Below are 13058 nucleotides of genomic sequence, written 5' to 3'. Positions count from 1 at the left end.
TGGACTTTTCATCTCTTTCTCCCCGACACAATTTCTCCAATGAAATATAACTACAAAAATCTATGTAACCAAAAATGTAGAGGTCAGCTGCCTCTGCTTGATTAAGCATACTCTCTGAATAAAATGAGGGAAAATGAGAAAACTAGTAGCAATATTTGCAAAGCATAAAGTAGTAAAGCACAGTTTCTTAGATGAAGCATGAAATATTTTGTTCACTTGAGTGACAATACCATTTTTTTTAAAAATGCTGATATGCAAAATTTGACCATTCTAGGTAACAGAGAAACGGAAAAGGGTAAGAGAAAAAGACAAAGTCACTGGGTTGTATTAACCTGAGGAACAGCAAGTATTTCAAATGTTAGTTACCTATTTTAAATATTTATAGGAAACCAGCATATTGCAAATTGTCACACTTCCTGGTGTTCTCTCAAATCCCTAATTGATTATATTGTGACAAATTTAGTTATTTTATTCCTAAACCTTTTTGTTCTATGCATCTTTCCTCAACTTTTAATGATTTTATTCAAGAGTCCCTCTATGACATTGTTGAGATCCAAGGAACTACCCCCCAATTTTTTCTGTTAAGATTCCTACCTTCATATATGACATTTGGCCTTGAGAGAACACTGGTTTGCTACTGTAAGGATGTTCCTGAATGCTGGCCTGCTGGCACTGTTTTGTTTTTTGTTTCTAAATAAAAAAAAGCACTGAAGCATTAATTTTGGAGCCCAGACCTTAACACCTACAAATGCAGAATTACTCTGCATGTAAACTAGCATAAAGTTAGACAAATAGGTCACATTTTGAGGTTATTTCAACAAACAAGGAAAACAAGGGTGGCACCAACCTCTTCCCAGTAGGGGGCTGAGGTGGGCCTTAGCCCCACCTCGCCATAAGGCCCTGCCCCTCTCCTTGGCCCTGCCTCTTCTCCTCCTCTCCCCCTAAGGTCCTGCCCCTGGTCAGGCGGGAAGCTGGCACCGGGCAGTGGTAAGAGCTGCCCAGGAAACACTCTTAAGTAAAGTAAGTTGTCATGTGATAAAAGGAAAGGTCCTTTCATGGATTGAGAACTGGTTAAAAGTCAGGGAACAAAGGGTAGGAATTAATGGTAAATTCTCAGAATGGAGAGGGGTAACTAGTGGTGTCCCCAAGGGTCAGTTCTAGGACCAATCCTATTCAACTTATTCATAAATGATCTGGAGAAAGGGATAAAAAGTAAGGTGGCAAAGTTTGCAGATGATACTAAACTGCTCAAGATAGTTAAGACCAAAGCAGACTGTGAAGAACTTCAAAAAGATCTCACAAAACTAAGTGACTGGGCAACAAAATGGCAAATGAAATTTAATGTGGATAAATGTAAAGTAATGCACATTGGAAAAAATAACCAACTATACATACAATATGATGGGGGCTAATTTAGCTACAACAAATCAGGAAAAAGATCTTGGAGTCATCGTGGATAGTTCTCTGAAGATGTCCACGCAGTGTGCAGAGGCGGTCAAAAAAGCAAACAGGGGATAGAGAATAAGACGGAGAATATATTATTGCCCTTATATAAATCAATGGTACGCCCACATCTTGAATACTGCATACAGATGTGGTCTCCTCATCTCAAAAAAGATATACTGGCACTAGAAAAGGTTCAGAGAAGGGCACCTAAAATAATTAGGGGTTTGGAGAGGGTCCCATATGAGGAGAGATTAAAGAGCCTAGGACTTTTCAGCTTGGAAAAGAGGAGACTAAAGGGGGATATGATAGAGGTATATAAAATTATGAGTGATGTGGAGAAAGTAGATAAGGAAAAGTTATTTACTTATTCCCATAATAAAAGAACTAGGGGTCACCAAATGAAACTAATAGGCAGCAGGTTTAAAACAAATAAAAGGAAGTTCTTCTTCACACAGCGCACAGTCAACTTGTGGAACTCCTTACCTGAGGAGGTTGTGAAGGCTAAAACTATAACAGTGTTTAAAAGAGAACTGGATAAATTCATGGAGGTTAAGTCCATTAATGGCTATTAGCCACGATGGGTAAGGAATGGTGTCCCTAGCCTCTGTTTGTCAGAGGGTGGAGATGGATGGCAGGAGAGAGATCACTTGATCATTACCTGTTAGGTTCACTCCCTCTGGGGCACCTGGCATTGGCCACTGTCGGTAGACAGGATACTGGGCTAGATGGACCTTTGGTCTGACCCAGTACGGCCGTTCTTATGTTCTTATGTAAAAGCATGCAGTTACTTTGGCTTTCTTCTCTGAGTGAGTGTTTAAGCAAGTTAAGTGTTTTGTCCACACTGGGCAAGTCTTCACAATTTTAAATAAAGCTGTCAAGCCAATCTGTGTGATTAGAAAAGAAATACGTACATTTCCCATTCCATCCTTGTCTGCAAAGAACTGGCATTGACAAAACATCTACATTTATACAGCGTAAACAATGAATCCTAGAGCAAACTGACATTATCTGTCCTTTGCCTAAATGCAGCAGTTATATTTCAGAGTAGGGTTAAAGAAGGTCTGTTGAGATCATTAACTGAAAAGTTAGTTCTAGATACATGAGGGCTACAATACATGTAGCAGTGCTCTCCCAGCTCAAAGTGGTTTTGAGTAGCACAGTCAATTGAATCAATGTTGCCAGGGCAGGCCAGATGGAGTCACAAATGTACTATTTGCATTGTCATTGGCAATATTAGCCCTCCTTCTGCCTCCCAAAGCAATAGAACATGAAGATACTATTTGTTCTCACAGCAGAAGAAACGCACTAATGCCACAAATGAGTGGCTCATGTCAGGAATACAGTCCTCTCTGTGCCAACTGCACTAAATTCTGCACATATAATAGTGAAGCATGAAAAAGAACTATTACCAACATTTTCAAATCAATTAATAAAAGTGGCCTGATTTTCAGAGAACATGTGGGATTTACAGAGTGCTCAGTATCTCTGAAAATCAGGTGCTTAAATATTGTTTTAGATGCCTGAGAGCTTGTGTACAGTTTCTGCAGTGTCACAGAGTAAGATGGCTCTCTGAAGTAGTCGTGAGTTCAGTCTCACCTGTGATGGGAATATGTGACTAGGAACCAGTCCTGCTGGGGAATATAAGGGCAGCCTGGCTTCAGTCAGTGAGAATTTGGGGAGCATGCTGGGAAGAAGTGGGTGAAAATTCTCCAGAACGATAAGACAAAAGGCCTGGGAGAGAGACCAACAGGAAGCAGGAGTCTGCTGAAAGAGAAGCTCCAGCTAAGGGGGCTGCAAAGGAGTCATCTTCTTAGAGTATACGCAACATGCCACATGACCAGGATTCATCACCAAATTTGGTCCACTGGTTGGATCCTTAGCTTCCTTGGCCTGGGTCAAGTACTGACGGAAAGTGCGATCCATGCCCCCCTGCAAAGCAGTGAACCTCGTGGGAGGATTATAAGGAAGGTGTGATGTTCTGCTCAGGATACCCAGAACTTTAAGCCACTGGGTTACCCCTCTGCCTCAGCAAGTGAGAGCTCTGCTGCTGTTAAGCTGTGTATCAGCTCCCTGACACTCCAGCCCGTCGATCTTACCAGCAAATTCCTTGAGACTTTGCCAGTCTAAAACTTGCCTTGCAGGTAACAATAAGTGAATCCCAGTTCCTGAGTTCCCCCAAGATGTCTCTCTGCAGTGTCCAGTCAATCTCCCTGTGATACTCAAAACAGTGTGCATACTAGCTGAAGACTTACATTTTAACACAGAGCACTGTGGTTTGTAATAAAACAAGAATAAGCTTATTAATGAAGAACAGAGATTTAAGTGATACTAAGCCAGAGAAAGAGACAGGTATGGTTAACAAAACATGCTTTCTAGTGACTAAAACTTAAATTTTAGAAAATTACAATTGTTGCCTAAGCAGTTTTCTTATTTACATCCAGTTACTAGCATCTCTATCCTTCCAACCTAGGGGATCAAACTTTCACAGGCTCAGAGGGTGCTGTACCCTATGTTGCCTACATGACGGATCACTAAAATGTCTTTATGCTCCCCTTATATTACCCAAAGTCCATTGTCTCTGCCGTAAGAGCCAAGGAGGCTTCCCAGGGGGCAGATTCTGACCCCTCGGCGAGCTCACTAAGCTCCTTCCTCCATTGCTTGTAGCTTTGTCTACCTTACATGTAAATATACCTTCACTGTCCTCTGTCTGTAATCAAGCCAGTCAGACAGGGGAATCCACATCCATAGGCTCGATGTGCACACTGCGTCCCAAGCACATTTTAGGAACATATTTCCAGCACACACATATAAAAGTCTTTGTACACAACCCGTACACACACCATGCAATGATTTTCAGGACCAGCATGTCACCAGTTTAGATATGATACCTTACATGACACCATTTAGATACATATTATGACAACATTGTGTTGGGGGTAATGAGTGGGTCAGGCGTGACATGTGTTGCAGTATAGTTACCCTTTGCCAGTGGGCATGAATGGGCTCCCAGAGTCACAGACGGTGAAGCTGTGGTAAACGATTTTTTGAGTCTAGAGGGAGGGCTAAATGTATGCTGAAGCTTGTTATAAACCAAAAGGACTAAATGAGCCCAGGGGCGAGGGCTGTATGGTTTTGTTATTTTAAAATAATAAATTATCCCCAAAAGGGGAACAGTACTGTGAAAACACCAGGTGTGGTGGTTTGATTGATATGAGACAGAAGGTAAATTGAGGCAATGGATGGGCCAGACATCTGATTTGGTGACCCCTACTAAATACAGAACTAAATCAGGAAAACCAGATTAACTGGTTTAGTCTGCAATAGATGCAATTATACTGGTATAGAAGTGTGTATATCAGTATAGCTTGCTTTGGTAAATGTTAAATCTGTGCAAAATCTACATGTAGACAAGTCCTAACTTTAGGCATCTAAATTGAAAATTTTGTCTTATGTTCATGTTACATATAATACACTTCTGCAATGTTTCTTCAAAATCTTATGTGTTGTACCTTGTACTCCTTCTTCCATGCTTCAAAGAGTTCCAGAAATGTATTCCCTTCTTCAATTAGTCTAACATCCATTCGGTGAGCTTTGGCAAAAGACAGTATGGCTTTTAGGGAGCGCTCTGTCTCACTTGCAGCCCATAGTCCTCGACTTGTGGTAGGCAAACGGTCATCAACCAGCCCTTCTTCATCTTCTATCATCTCTTCGAAGATAGCCATCTGGCCTTTCACACTTAAAATACATCAAAGCATTATACTTGTCACTAGCTTCTCAAGATATATACGCATCTTACACACACACACACATACATACACACACACACACACACACACACACACACACACAGATATATTTACATTTATATATACACATTTGCTATATTTAAGATATATACATACCTTAAATATATAAATATAGCAATGTAAATATATGTAACTACCACACTGTTTGCTATTTATTTGTTATGAACCCCAAAACATGGCCACATTGACAATCAGGATATATTAACAAGGCAAAATAAAAATAATCATCCAGGACTAACAAATTTAAGCAGCCTGTGGTACTATTCACATTCTGGTTAACATCAAGTCTTACACTTCTGGTTTAGAACATATTCATAATTTAAAATAGGGAAAAAACAGTTTTGGTTTGTGTGTCTGCTTTTAAATTATGGTTATCCCACAGAGCCTTGAAAGCAGCATGTTAGATACTGGTAGTATGAATACTGTGCAGGTCACCTTGTCAGCTATGCACTCAATACTAGCTCTTTCAAAGCCTTAGACATCATACTTTTAGAGTGGTTATTAAGGACACTGGAAGTGTCAAGTGTAAAAAAAATATTTTTTTAAATAGCACTTCTGTATATTTAACTTCTCCCTGGACTGACAGCAAAGAGATGCAGAGGAGGAACCTTGGCTCAAAGTCTACTACCCCAACACAGAATCTAATTTATCAGACTGTACTCTTACTTAGAGAAATTAAAAGTTACAAACAGCCATGTTCTCTGAGGACTTCTGACTTGCATGCATACAAAAGAGCATTTGCCCATACAGACTGTATAGCTGAACATACCATTACAAAATCTGCATATTAAGAAGCTGGGAACATTTTGAAAATTTAGCTCTGTGATCTTTCAAATCATAAACCTGAATGAGAAAACAGCACTTCTTATTTGTTCATTTTACAAAAGTGTTTTTTTTTAAATGAAACATGCATATAAAAGTGACACTGCCTATAAACATTGATACTGACTCTCTTTGCAAGAATATGTTGAAATAGTTTGCTCCTGAAACAAAGGTTTTAGACAACTTAGGATGTTTATATTTAAAACTTTAACTTACAAAACAAAATTTTCCTTGAACCACAAAAATAAGAGTGAAGTACTCACGTATGAGAGAACAGCTTTGACTCATATTCTGTGAACAGCTCATCAGCCTTACAGAAGACACAACTAGAATACAAGAGATTGCAAAGAGAAGTACTTAAAACTTTAACTGTCAACCAAGGTAATTCCCAAGAGATGCCCAGAATTCTCTCTGTTCTGATGAATGAAAGTATTATTTTTTTAAAAACAAGCTCATTAAATTTTCAGCTACTCAGTGGAAAAAAATAGGAGATCTCCATTTTAATTAAAAAAAAAAAATTAACATAGGGCCTGATCCCGCAAACTGGATCCATGTAGACATAAGGGTCTGTTTACATGGATCTCATGTAAGATGGGAGCTTTAATATTTCAATTTCCTTTTTCTTCCTCTTATTCCAAAAGAAGATGGACTTCTCAATATGCCTCCTACAAAAACAATGTTTCTGACATACTTGTTCAAAGGAAGTCTAACAGGTCGCAGATGGCAGATAGTGGCAGCTTCAATAACCTTCTTAGAGGGAGGACCTTCTAGATTTTTCACAGCTTCTTTTACAAGCTTCTGGAACTTCTTCACCTCCTCCATTTGGGTTGTGAGCAGATACTGAAGGCCTCTACAGTCACGGAACCTACCCAACAACAAAAAACATATAATAGTACACCAAGTCAAAACCCAATTCAAGATTTTCACAAAGAAGAGAAACAAATAAATTGCAGTATGCAGTGAAACTACTTAAGGCCCAATCCTGAAGTGTAATGCTCACTATCATGAATAGTCCCCATTGAAGTCAGTGACATAAAATGGCTCAGATTTTAGAAATGGGGAAATAACACATACCATCTTGGTCACTGTCTCAAATCTGGTCACGGTCAATAGTGCTTGAAATATTTACCACCTGTTTTGTGTTTGGTGGCCAGGGAGTAATGATTTTGGTGGTCTCAGTCCAGTTCACAGTGGACACACATACATAAAACCGACACACACAAAGCATTTGTTACTCTAGTTCTCAGAGATAAAATACTGAACACGCATGAAGATGAACCACCTATTCAATCCTAGGTATTTCTCTTGATCAAGTGCACAGTCTGCTGCCAGTGCAATATGAGGGAAGTGAACTGTTGCTGCCCATGTTGTAATTGGAGGTTGTTCATAACTCTGAAATGTTCATAACTCAAATGTTATGGTTGCTCTTTCAAAAGTTTACAACTGAACATTGACTTAATACAGCTTTGAAACTTTACTATGAAGAAGAAAAATGCTGCTTTTAATTTAACTGAAACAAGCACAGAAACAGTTTCCTTACCTTGTCAAATGTTTTTTATTTAAACTTTCCCCATCTTATTTTAGTAGTTTACATTTAACACAATACTGTGCTGCACAGTATTTGCCTTTTTTGGGGGGGTCTCTGCTGCCTGAGTGTGTATTTCCAGTTCCAAATGAAGTGTGTGGTTGACAAGTCAGTTCGTAACTCTGGTGTTCATAACTCTGAGGTTCTACAGTATATATTTTTTTCTAAATAGATTTCTCTCTCAGAGAAAATCTGATCCAAAACATTCCAAAAGTACGATTAGCCAAGTTAGAGAAGGATAAGTTCATCTGTGTAAAGCTGAGCAAAGTTAAAAAACGGGTAGCTGTTTAAAGGATCTAGTTAAGCAATACTTAGGGCTAATTTGGAATTCTGCAACTAAATAAAACCCACATATGGGAGAGCTAACCCATTACCAACAGGGCATTTTGGAAATACATGGGTAGCATTTAAGTTTGAGTTAATAATATAATCTGAGCTGCCAAGTGTTCCAAATGTAAGAGAGAAATCCCACTTTGTATCTTGGGTCAGCCAACTCCACTACTCAGCTATTAGATAGCACTTGCTGCTTTCATCATTGCATTTTTAATAAAAAAAAATATTTTAGCTCTTCTGGAGTATTTTTATTGTAAAGTACTTTAAGATTTGCAAAGGAGTACCAAGTATCATTATCCCCCATTTTACAAATGAGGAAATTGAGACACAGAAATTGTTGAAATCCTTCCCAGTGGGGAAGCCAGGAAGCTGAAAAAATCTTTAGGTTCAAGAAAAATTCTGTTTTGGGAAACTTCTTTCTGTGAAAACTTTCACATTTTTGATGTTTTGTCCTGCTTCTGAATGAAACTTTTTCTCAAACACACAATTTTTTTTGTTGAAAGGGAATCATCCTTTTTTGGCATGCTCTAATGGCAACCACACACAAATCTGTAACCAATTCTCTTCTCCCAGCTATGTTGAACAGCAGCATAACGAGAAACCCTTGGCCTCAAATGATAGCTCTCAATAAGATGGATGTTCCATGAGTGATGGGTGGAATTTCTTTGTTTTCCTTCTCAACACAACTCTGAGCACGGAAAAAGAAAAGCTATAAAAAGTAAAAATTCCTTTTTTTTTTTTTTAACAATACTTCGGTGTAATTAAAAGTTAAGCATGTGATTAAGTGCTTTGCTGTATCAGTACTCAGCATCTTGCAGGATCAAGTCTTATTACTAAACAATTCAGAGTAAGGGTACTGTTTCACTTGTGTGTAAAGAACTATGTTTGTTTATAGCAATGTAGAGTAAATAAATAGAAATTTTCCTATAAGCAATTCACATTTCAGAATATTTTTTTTAACAGGCAAATACTCAGTTTTGCCAACTGCTTACACTTCATGTTCCTGTATCTGAAGCCAGACTGTTAATAAGTACAGTAAATGCTAGTCACTCATCTATAGACCACTTTACAGGACAAACATATGTATCTATAATTTATTGCTCCATGAGCTGGGAATACTGCACAGGCAGCACTCTTGAACTTGGGACTGATGGTATTTGTGAAAAGGGTGATGTTCGTGGGGAGGAAGTAACTGGTGACAATTCCAATAGAAGAAGCAGTACTGATGGTCTCCAATGGGAAACCCATCCAGAACTTGTTGGCCAGAAAATGGTATCAAGAATGGGAAGCTGCAAAGCGGGAAATGGACAGACCCCAATAGGGGTCCAAAACTGATGCAATTTATTTTGTTCCTCTAGGGATTCACTTGCAAGTCAGTTTGTTTTAGAGAACATTAAATCCCAATGCAATTAACATTGAATTATTTTGCTCAGCAGTTGCATGAACACAGAAAATTAAAAAAAAATCATAGATTATACAAAGGAGAACATTTTAATGAATACTTGTCTGGCGGAAAACCGAAGGCCTCTCTCTTTTGAAGTTTTATATTTAGTTTCTCCTTTTAGAAGTGTGTTTTTAAACTTAATTGCAGTGCAGATGTTCTGAAGCACAAGTGCCTGGCACTTAATTGCATCTGCTAGCACAAATTGATTAGACGACTTGAGCAGAGTTAAGTGTATTAATTATGCTATTTTGTATTTATTCTCTTACTTGTCTGCCATGGAGAGTTTATTAGTTTGCTGTTTGTAGTTACTGGTTATCTCATTTTGCACACGCTGAACAAGCTCCTCATCAACGGCATATTGTATTGCTGTCTGGATCACGTCCAACCACCAAGGCGACCCAGAATGTATCTGTATGCAAGAGAGATTTATTCATGAACACTCACAACAGGTAAATGCTTTGCATGCTGTGGTAGGAGCCTTTTTTGCTCTCTGGATCATATTCTGCCGGGACTGGTAAATTCTACTGGAAGTAGCCAAGAGATAAAGATACAGTTGGAAAAGCCCATCTTTGCCCTCAAATATATCTAGAATAACTAGTGGGTACCTCCTTGTAAATTTCAATTACGTCAATATTGTTAAATCGCTTACATATTAGGCACAGGAAGGCTATCTATGCAAGAGAAGAAAAATAAGATCTTATAACATGTGCATAAGTGGAGTAGTTTGGAAGTTTCCTTCCATTCTGAATAACTCCCCTTTCCTCCTTTAACACAGACTGCCAGGAGGAAAAGAAAGGGGAGAGGAATAAAAGACTTTTTAATGACATAAACAAGGCTGTTTTTCCAATGAAAAAATGGAAAAGACTGAAGTAAGTTTCAAAGTGTAAAAGACAGTGGATGTAGATGGAAAGGGAAAGTATATTTGCTCATGTGTTATTTAATCTTCTATGTCTTTATTTATTGTAATACAGTATAGCCAAATCAGCATTTCAGCTCAAGCCTTCATCAATATATTTTTCTTTTACACCTTTCCTCATCAGCTAGGTTGTCAGAGTGAATTACTGCTGTTGAGATATACTGGCATGGAAGAACAGTTCCTTGGGAAGGAATGGAGACCTCACCTGATGCTGAGTTTTTTAAATATAGAAATGTAGTATCTTCCAGGCCAGTATGGTATTATTCTTATAGCTTGATTCTTAGCCTAAATTTCAAGAGGCAAGTGTGTACGTGTGTAATATGATGCAATGGAAAAGGCATAAAGCAGTTGCTTTCTTATAATTTTCTCAGTTACATTGTGTTCCTCCTATCTGCTTGTTGCATCCATTTGTTGTAGCTCATCAAATAATAAAAATGTAAGCTCTTTGGAGGCAGGAACTATCTTTTTGTTATGTGTTTGTGCTGTGCTCAGCACAATGGGGTTCCATTCTGATCGGGGCTTCGAGGTGCTACACTTTACGAATATTAAATAATACTTGGAATCTAGGACACACAGGTTAATAGTAAATCAAAAATCATAAGCCAAAGAGAGGCACCTGCCTTTCTCTGGAGCTCACGAATGGTCTGTAGCACTGGCTGCAAGGCCTGATGAGCTTCTGAAACTTCTGCATTGGATTTACTCATATAATGTTGTCGAAGTTGTTCAGCCTATATGTAAATAAGAGTTTAAAATATGCATCAGTCATTTATATTTACAAGGAATAATTAAACATAGAAAAGCTCTCAGCTACTGTATTGCATTAGTCCAAGAGTATGGTTGGTTACCCAAGGTCTGTATTTGCTTCTCTGCAAATCCAATTTGTTGTTTTTTCTTTAAAAGAGCTTGAATTGCATGAGATTATAAATATGAGAACAATACAGTTGTGACAAATTGTAGGCAGGAAGGAGGCTGACTACCAATTTTTCTTCTCTAAACAGAAGAAATAAATTTAATAAATGTAATACATTAAAACTATATTACTGTGATGAAAAATGACTTTAGCTAAATTCAAAAAAGCCAAGGAATTCTGAATTAAACCTCTCTCTCTCTCTGTCCTTTCAGCCATTCTGTTGAGCCTACACAGCAGTAGCTATTGCTGAGTCAGAGAACAGCAATTTATTTTATACTTTATCTGAACATCACACCTAACTGCAACATACTGAGTAAAAAGAACAGGAGTACTTGTGGCACTTTAGAGACTAACAAATTTATTTGAGCATAAGCTTTCGTGGGCTACAGCCCACTTCTTCGGATGCACAGAATGGAACATATATTGAGGAGATATATATACACATACAGAGAGCATGAAAAGGTGGGAGTTGTCTTACCAACTCTGAGAGGACAATTAAGAAAGAGAAAAAACTTTTGAAGTGATAATCAAGATAGCCCAGTACAGACAGATTGATAAGAAGTGTGAGAATACTTACATGGGGAGATAGATACTGAGTAAAGAAATTTTTAGGCCAAAAATTTTTATTTTTTTATTAAAGAAAAATGCATATCTGGGTTGACCACAACATTTCATGAAATTGTCTTGGTCAGAAAAAAAAATCAAAACATTTAATTGACATTATCAAAATATTTTGATTCAAAACTCCTTTTCATTTTGAAATGTCTATCAACTTTATTAAAGATATATAAAAAGCTCCAAAACTAATCTAAATGTTTAGTTTCAGGTCAAACAAAATCTGTTCCACCTTGCATTTAGCAGTGATGCTCAGAGTACCTTTCCCAGATTCGAAGAGCTGTGTGTGGCTCGAAATCTCGAAACAGAACTTGGTCCAGTAAAAGATATTACCTCTCCCATCTTGTCTCTTTGCTATTTTTAGGCAAATCAGATGATGAACTTCTTATTTTTGGTAAGAAGCATTTCTATGAACAAAAATTCATTGTGGTATTGGCACTAGTTTGGCAATATGTTACTGTCAGGTTAACAAGTAGATTACTGGCACGTGTTTTCGCAAATAAATGGTCAATAAAATCTGTAGTACCTCACACCACAGTTTTGGTGTGTCATATTTTTGTCTTTGTTTTCTGCATTTTGGGGTTGATTAAGTTTCACTTCACTTTTCCATTACTATGGAATCATCATCATTATTGGTATGGATGGAGCTTAGTCACTGAAACTAAAGAGAGACTCATAGGGATGGGAAAGAGCACTTTATTGAAAGAGGACAATGAGAAAGAATCTCAATTTTTCTGTTTGAAAATGAAAGCTAAGTTTCCAGACCTTTTTCTTGTGACAATAGCATAAAAAGATAAAAATTTTCAAACCCTAGCAATTGGTTTACAAGAAATAAACAACTGGGCTGCTACAGTCCAACTTCCTCCCTGATAGTGCTTGCCTGGCCCCAACCTTAGTATGAAGAGTTCTTAATGTGAGGGAACCTGATTCTGCTCTCTCACACCAGGGTAATCAAGAGTGAAGTCAATGAAAGGAGGGACAATAAATGGAAGGAGCATCAGGTCTCTGAAGTCCTATTCCCCAAATCTCCAATATCTATCCCCTTCCCACTAAGGGCTTGTCTACATTATCTGCTGGATTGACGGGCAGTGATCGACCCAGCAGGGGTCGATTTATCGCATCTAGTCTAGTCGCGTTACACTGGTCTACAATTTTTGAGAAGTCGTCTGCTTCAGAGATAA

General features: G+C 38.1%; 1 protein-coding gene across 1 annotated transcript in view; it reads right to left on the bottom strand.

Moving 5' to 3' along the window:
- SHPRH (SNF2 histone linker PHD RING helicase) overlaps positions 1 to 13058 on the bottom strand; it is a 131841-nt gene that overhangs the window by 43299 nt on the left and 75484 nt on the right. The window contains exons 17-21 of the mRNA XM_024219896.2: positions 10973 to 11080; positions 9703 to 9845; positions 6766 to 6939; positions 6338 to 6400; positions 4956 to 5181 (exon numbers count right to left, since the gene is read on the bottom strand). Coding sequence (XP_024075664.1) covers positions 4956 to 5181; positions 6338 to 6400; positions 6766 to 6939; positions 9703 to 9845; positions 10973 to 11080 — 714 coding nt within the window. The remainder of the gene's footprint in view (positions 1 to 4955; positions 5182 to 6337; positions 6401 to 6765; positions 6940 to 9702; positions 9846 to 10972; positions 11081 to 13058) is intronic.

The sequence above is a fragment of the Terrapene carolina genome, unplaced genomic scaffold (genome assembly GCF_002925995.2).
Source record: "Terrapene carolina triunguis isolate 2854851 unplaced genomic scaffold, T_m_triunguis-2.0 Scaffold85, whole genome shotgun sequence".
NCBI lineage: Eukaryota > Metazoa > Chordata > Testudines > Emydidae > Terrapene > Terrapene triunguis.
Note: the sequence above shows the minus strand (reverse complement) of the source record. Positions and strands in the feature narration are given on the sequence as shown.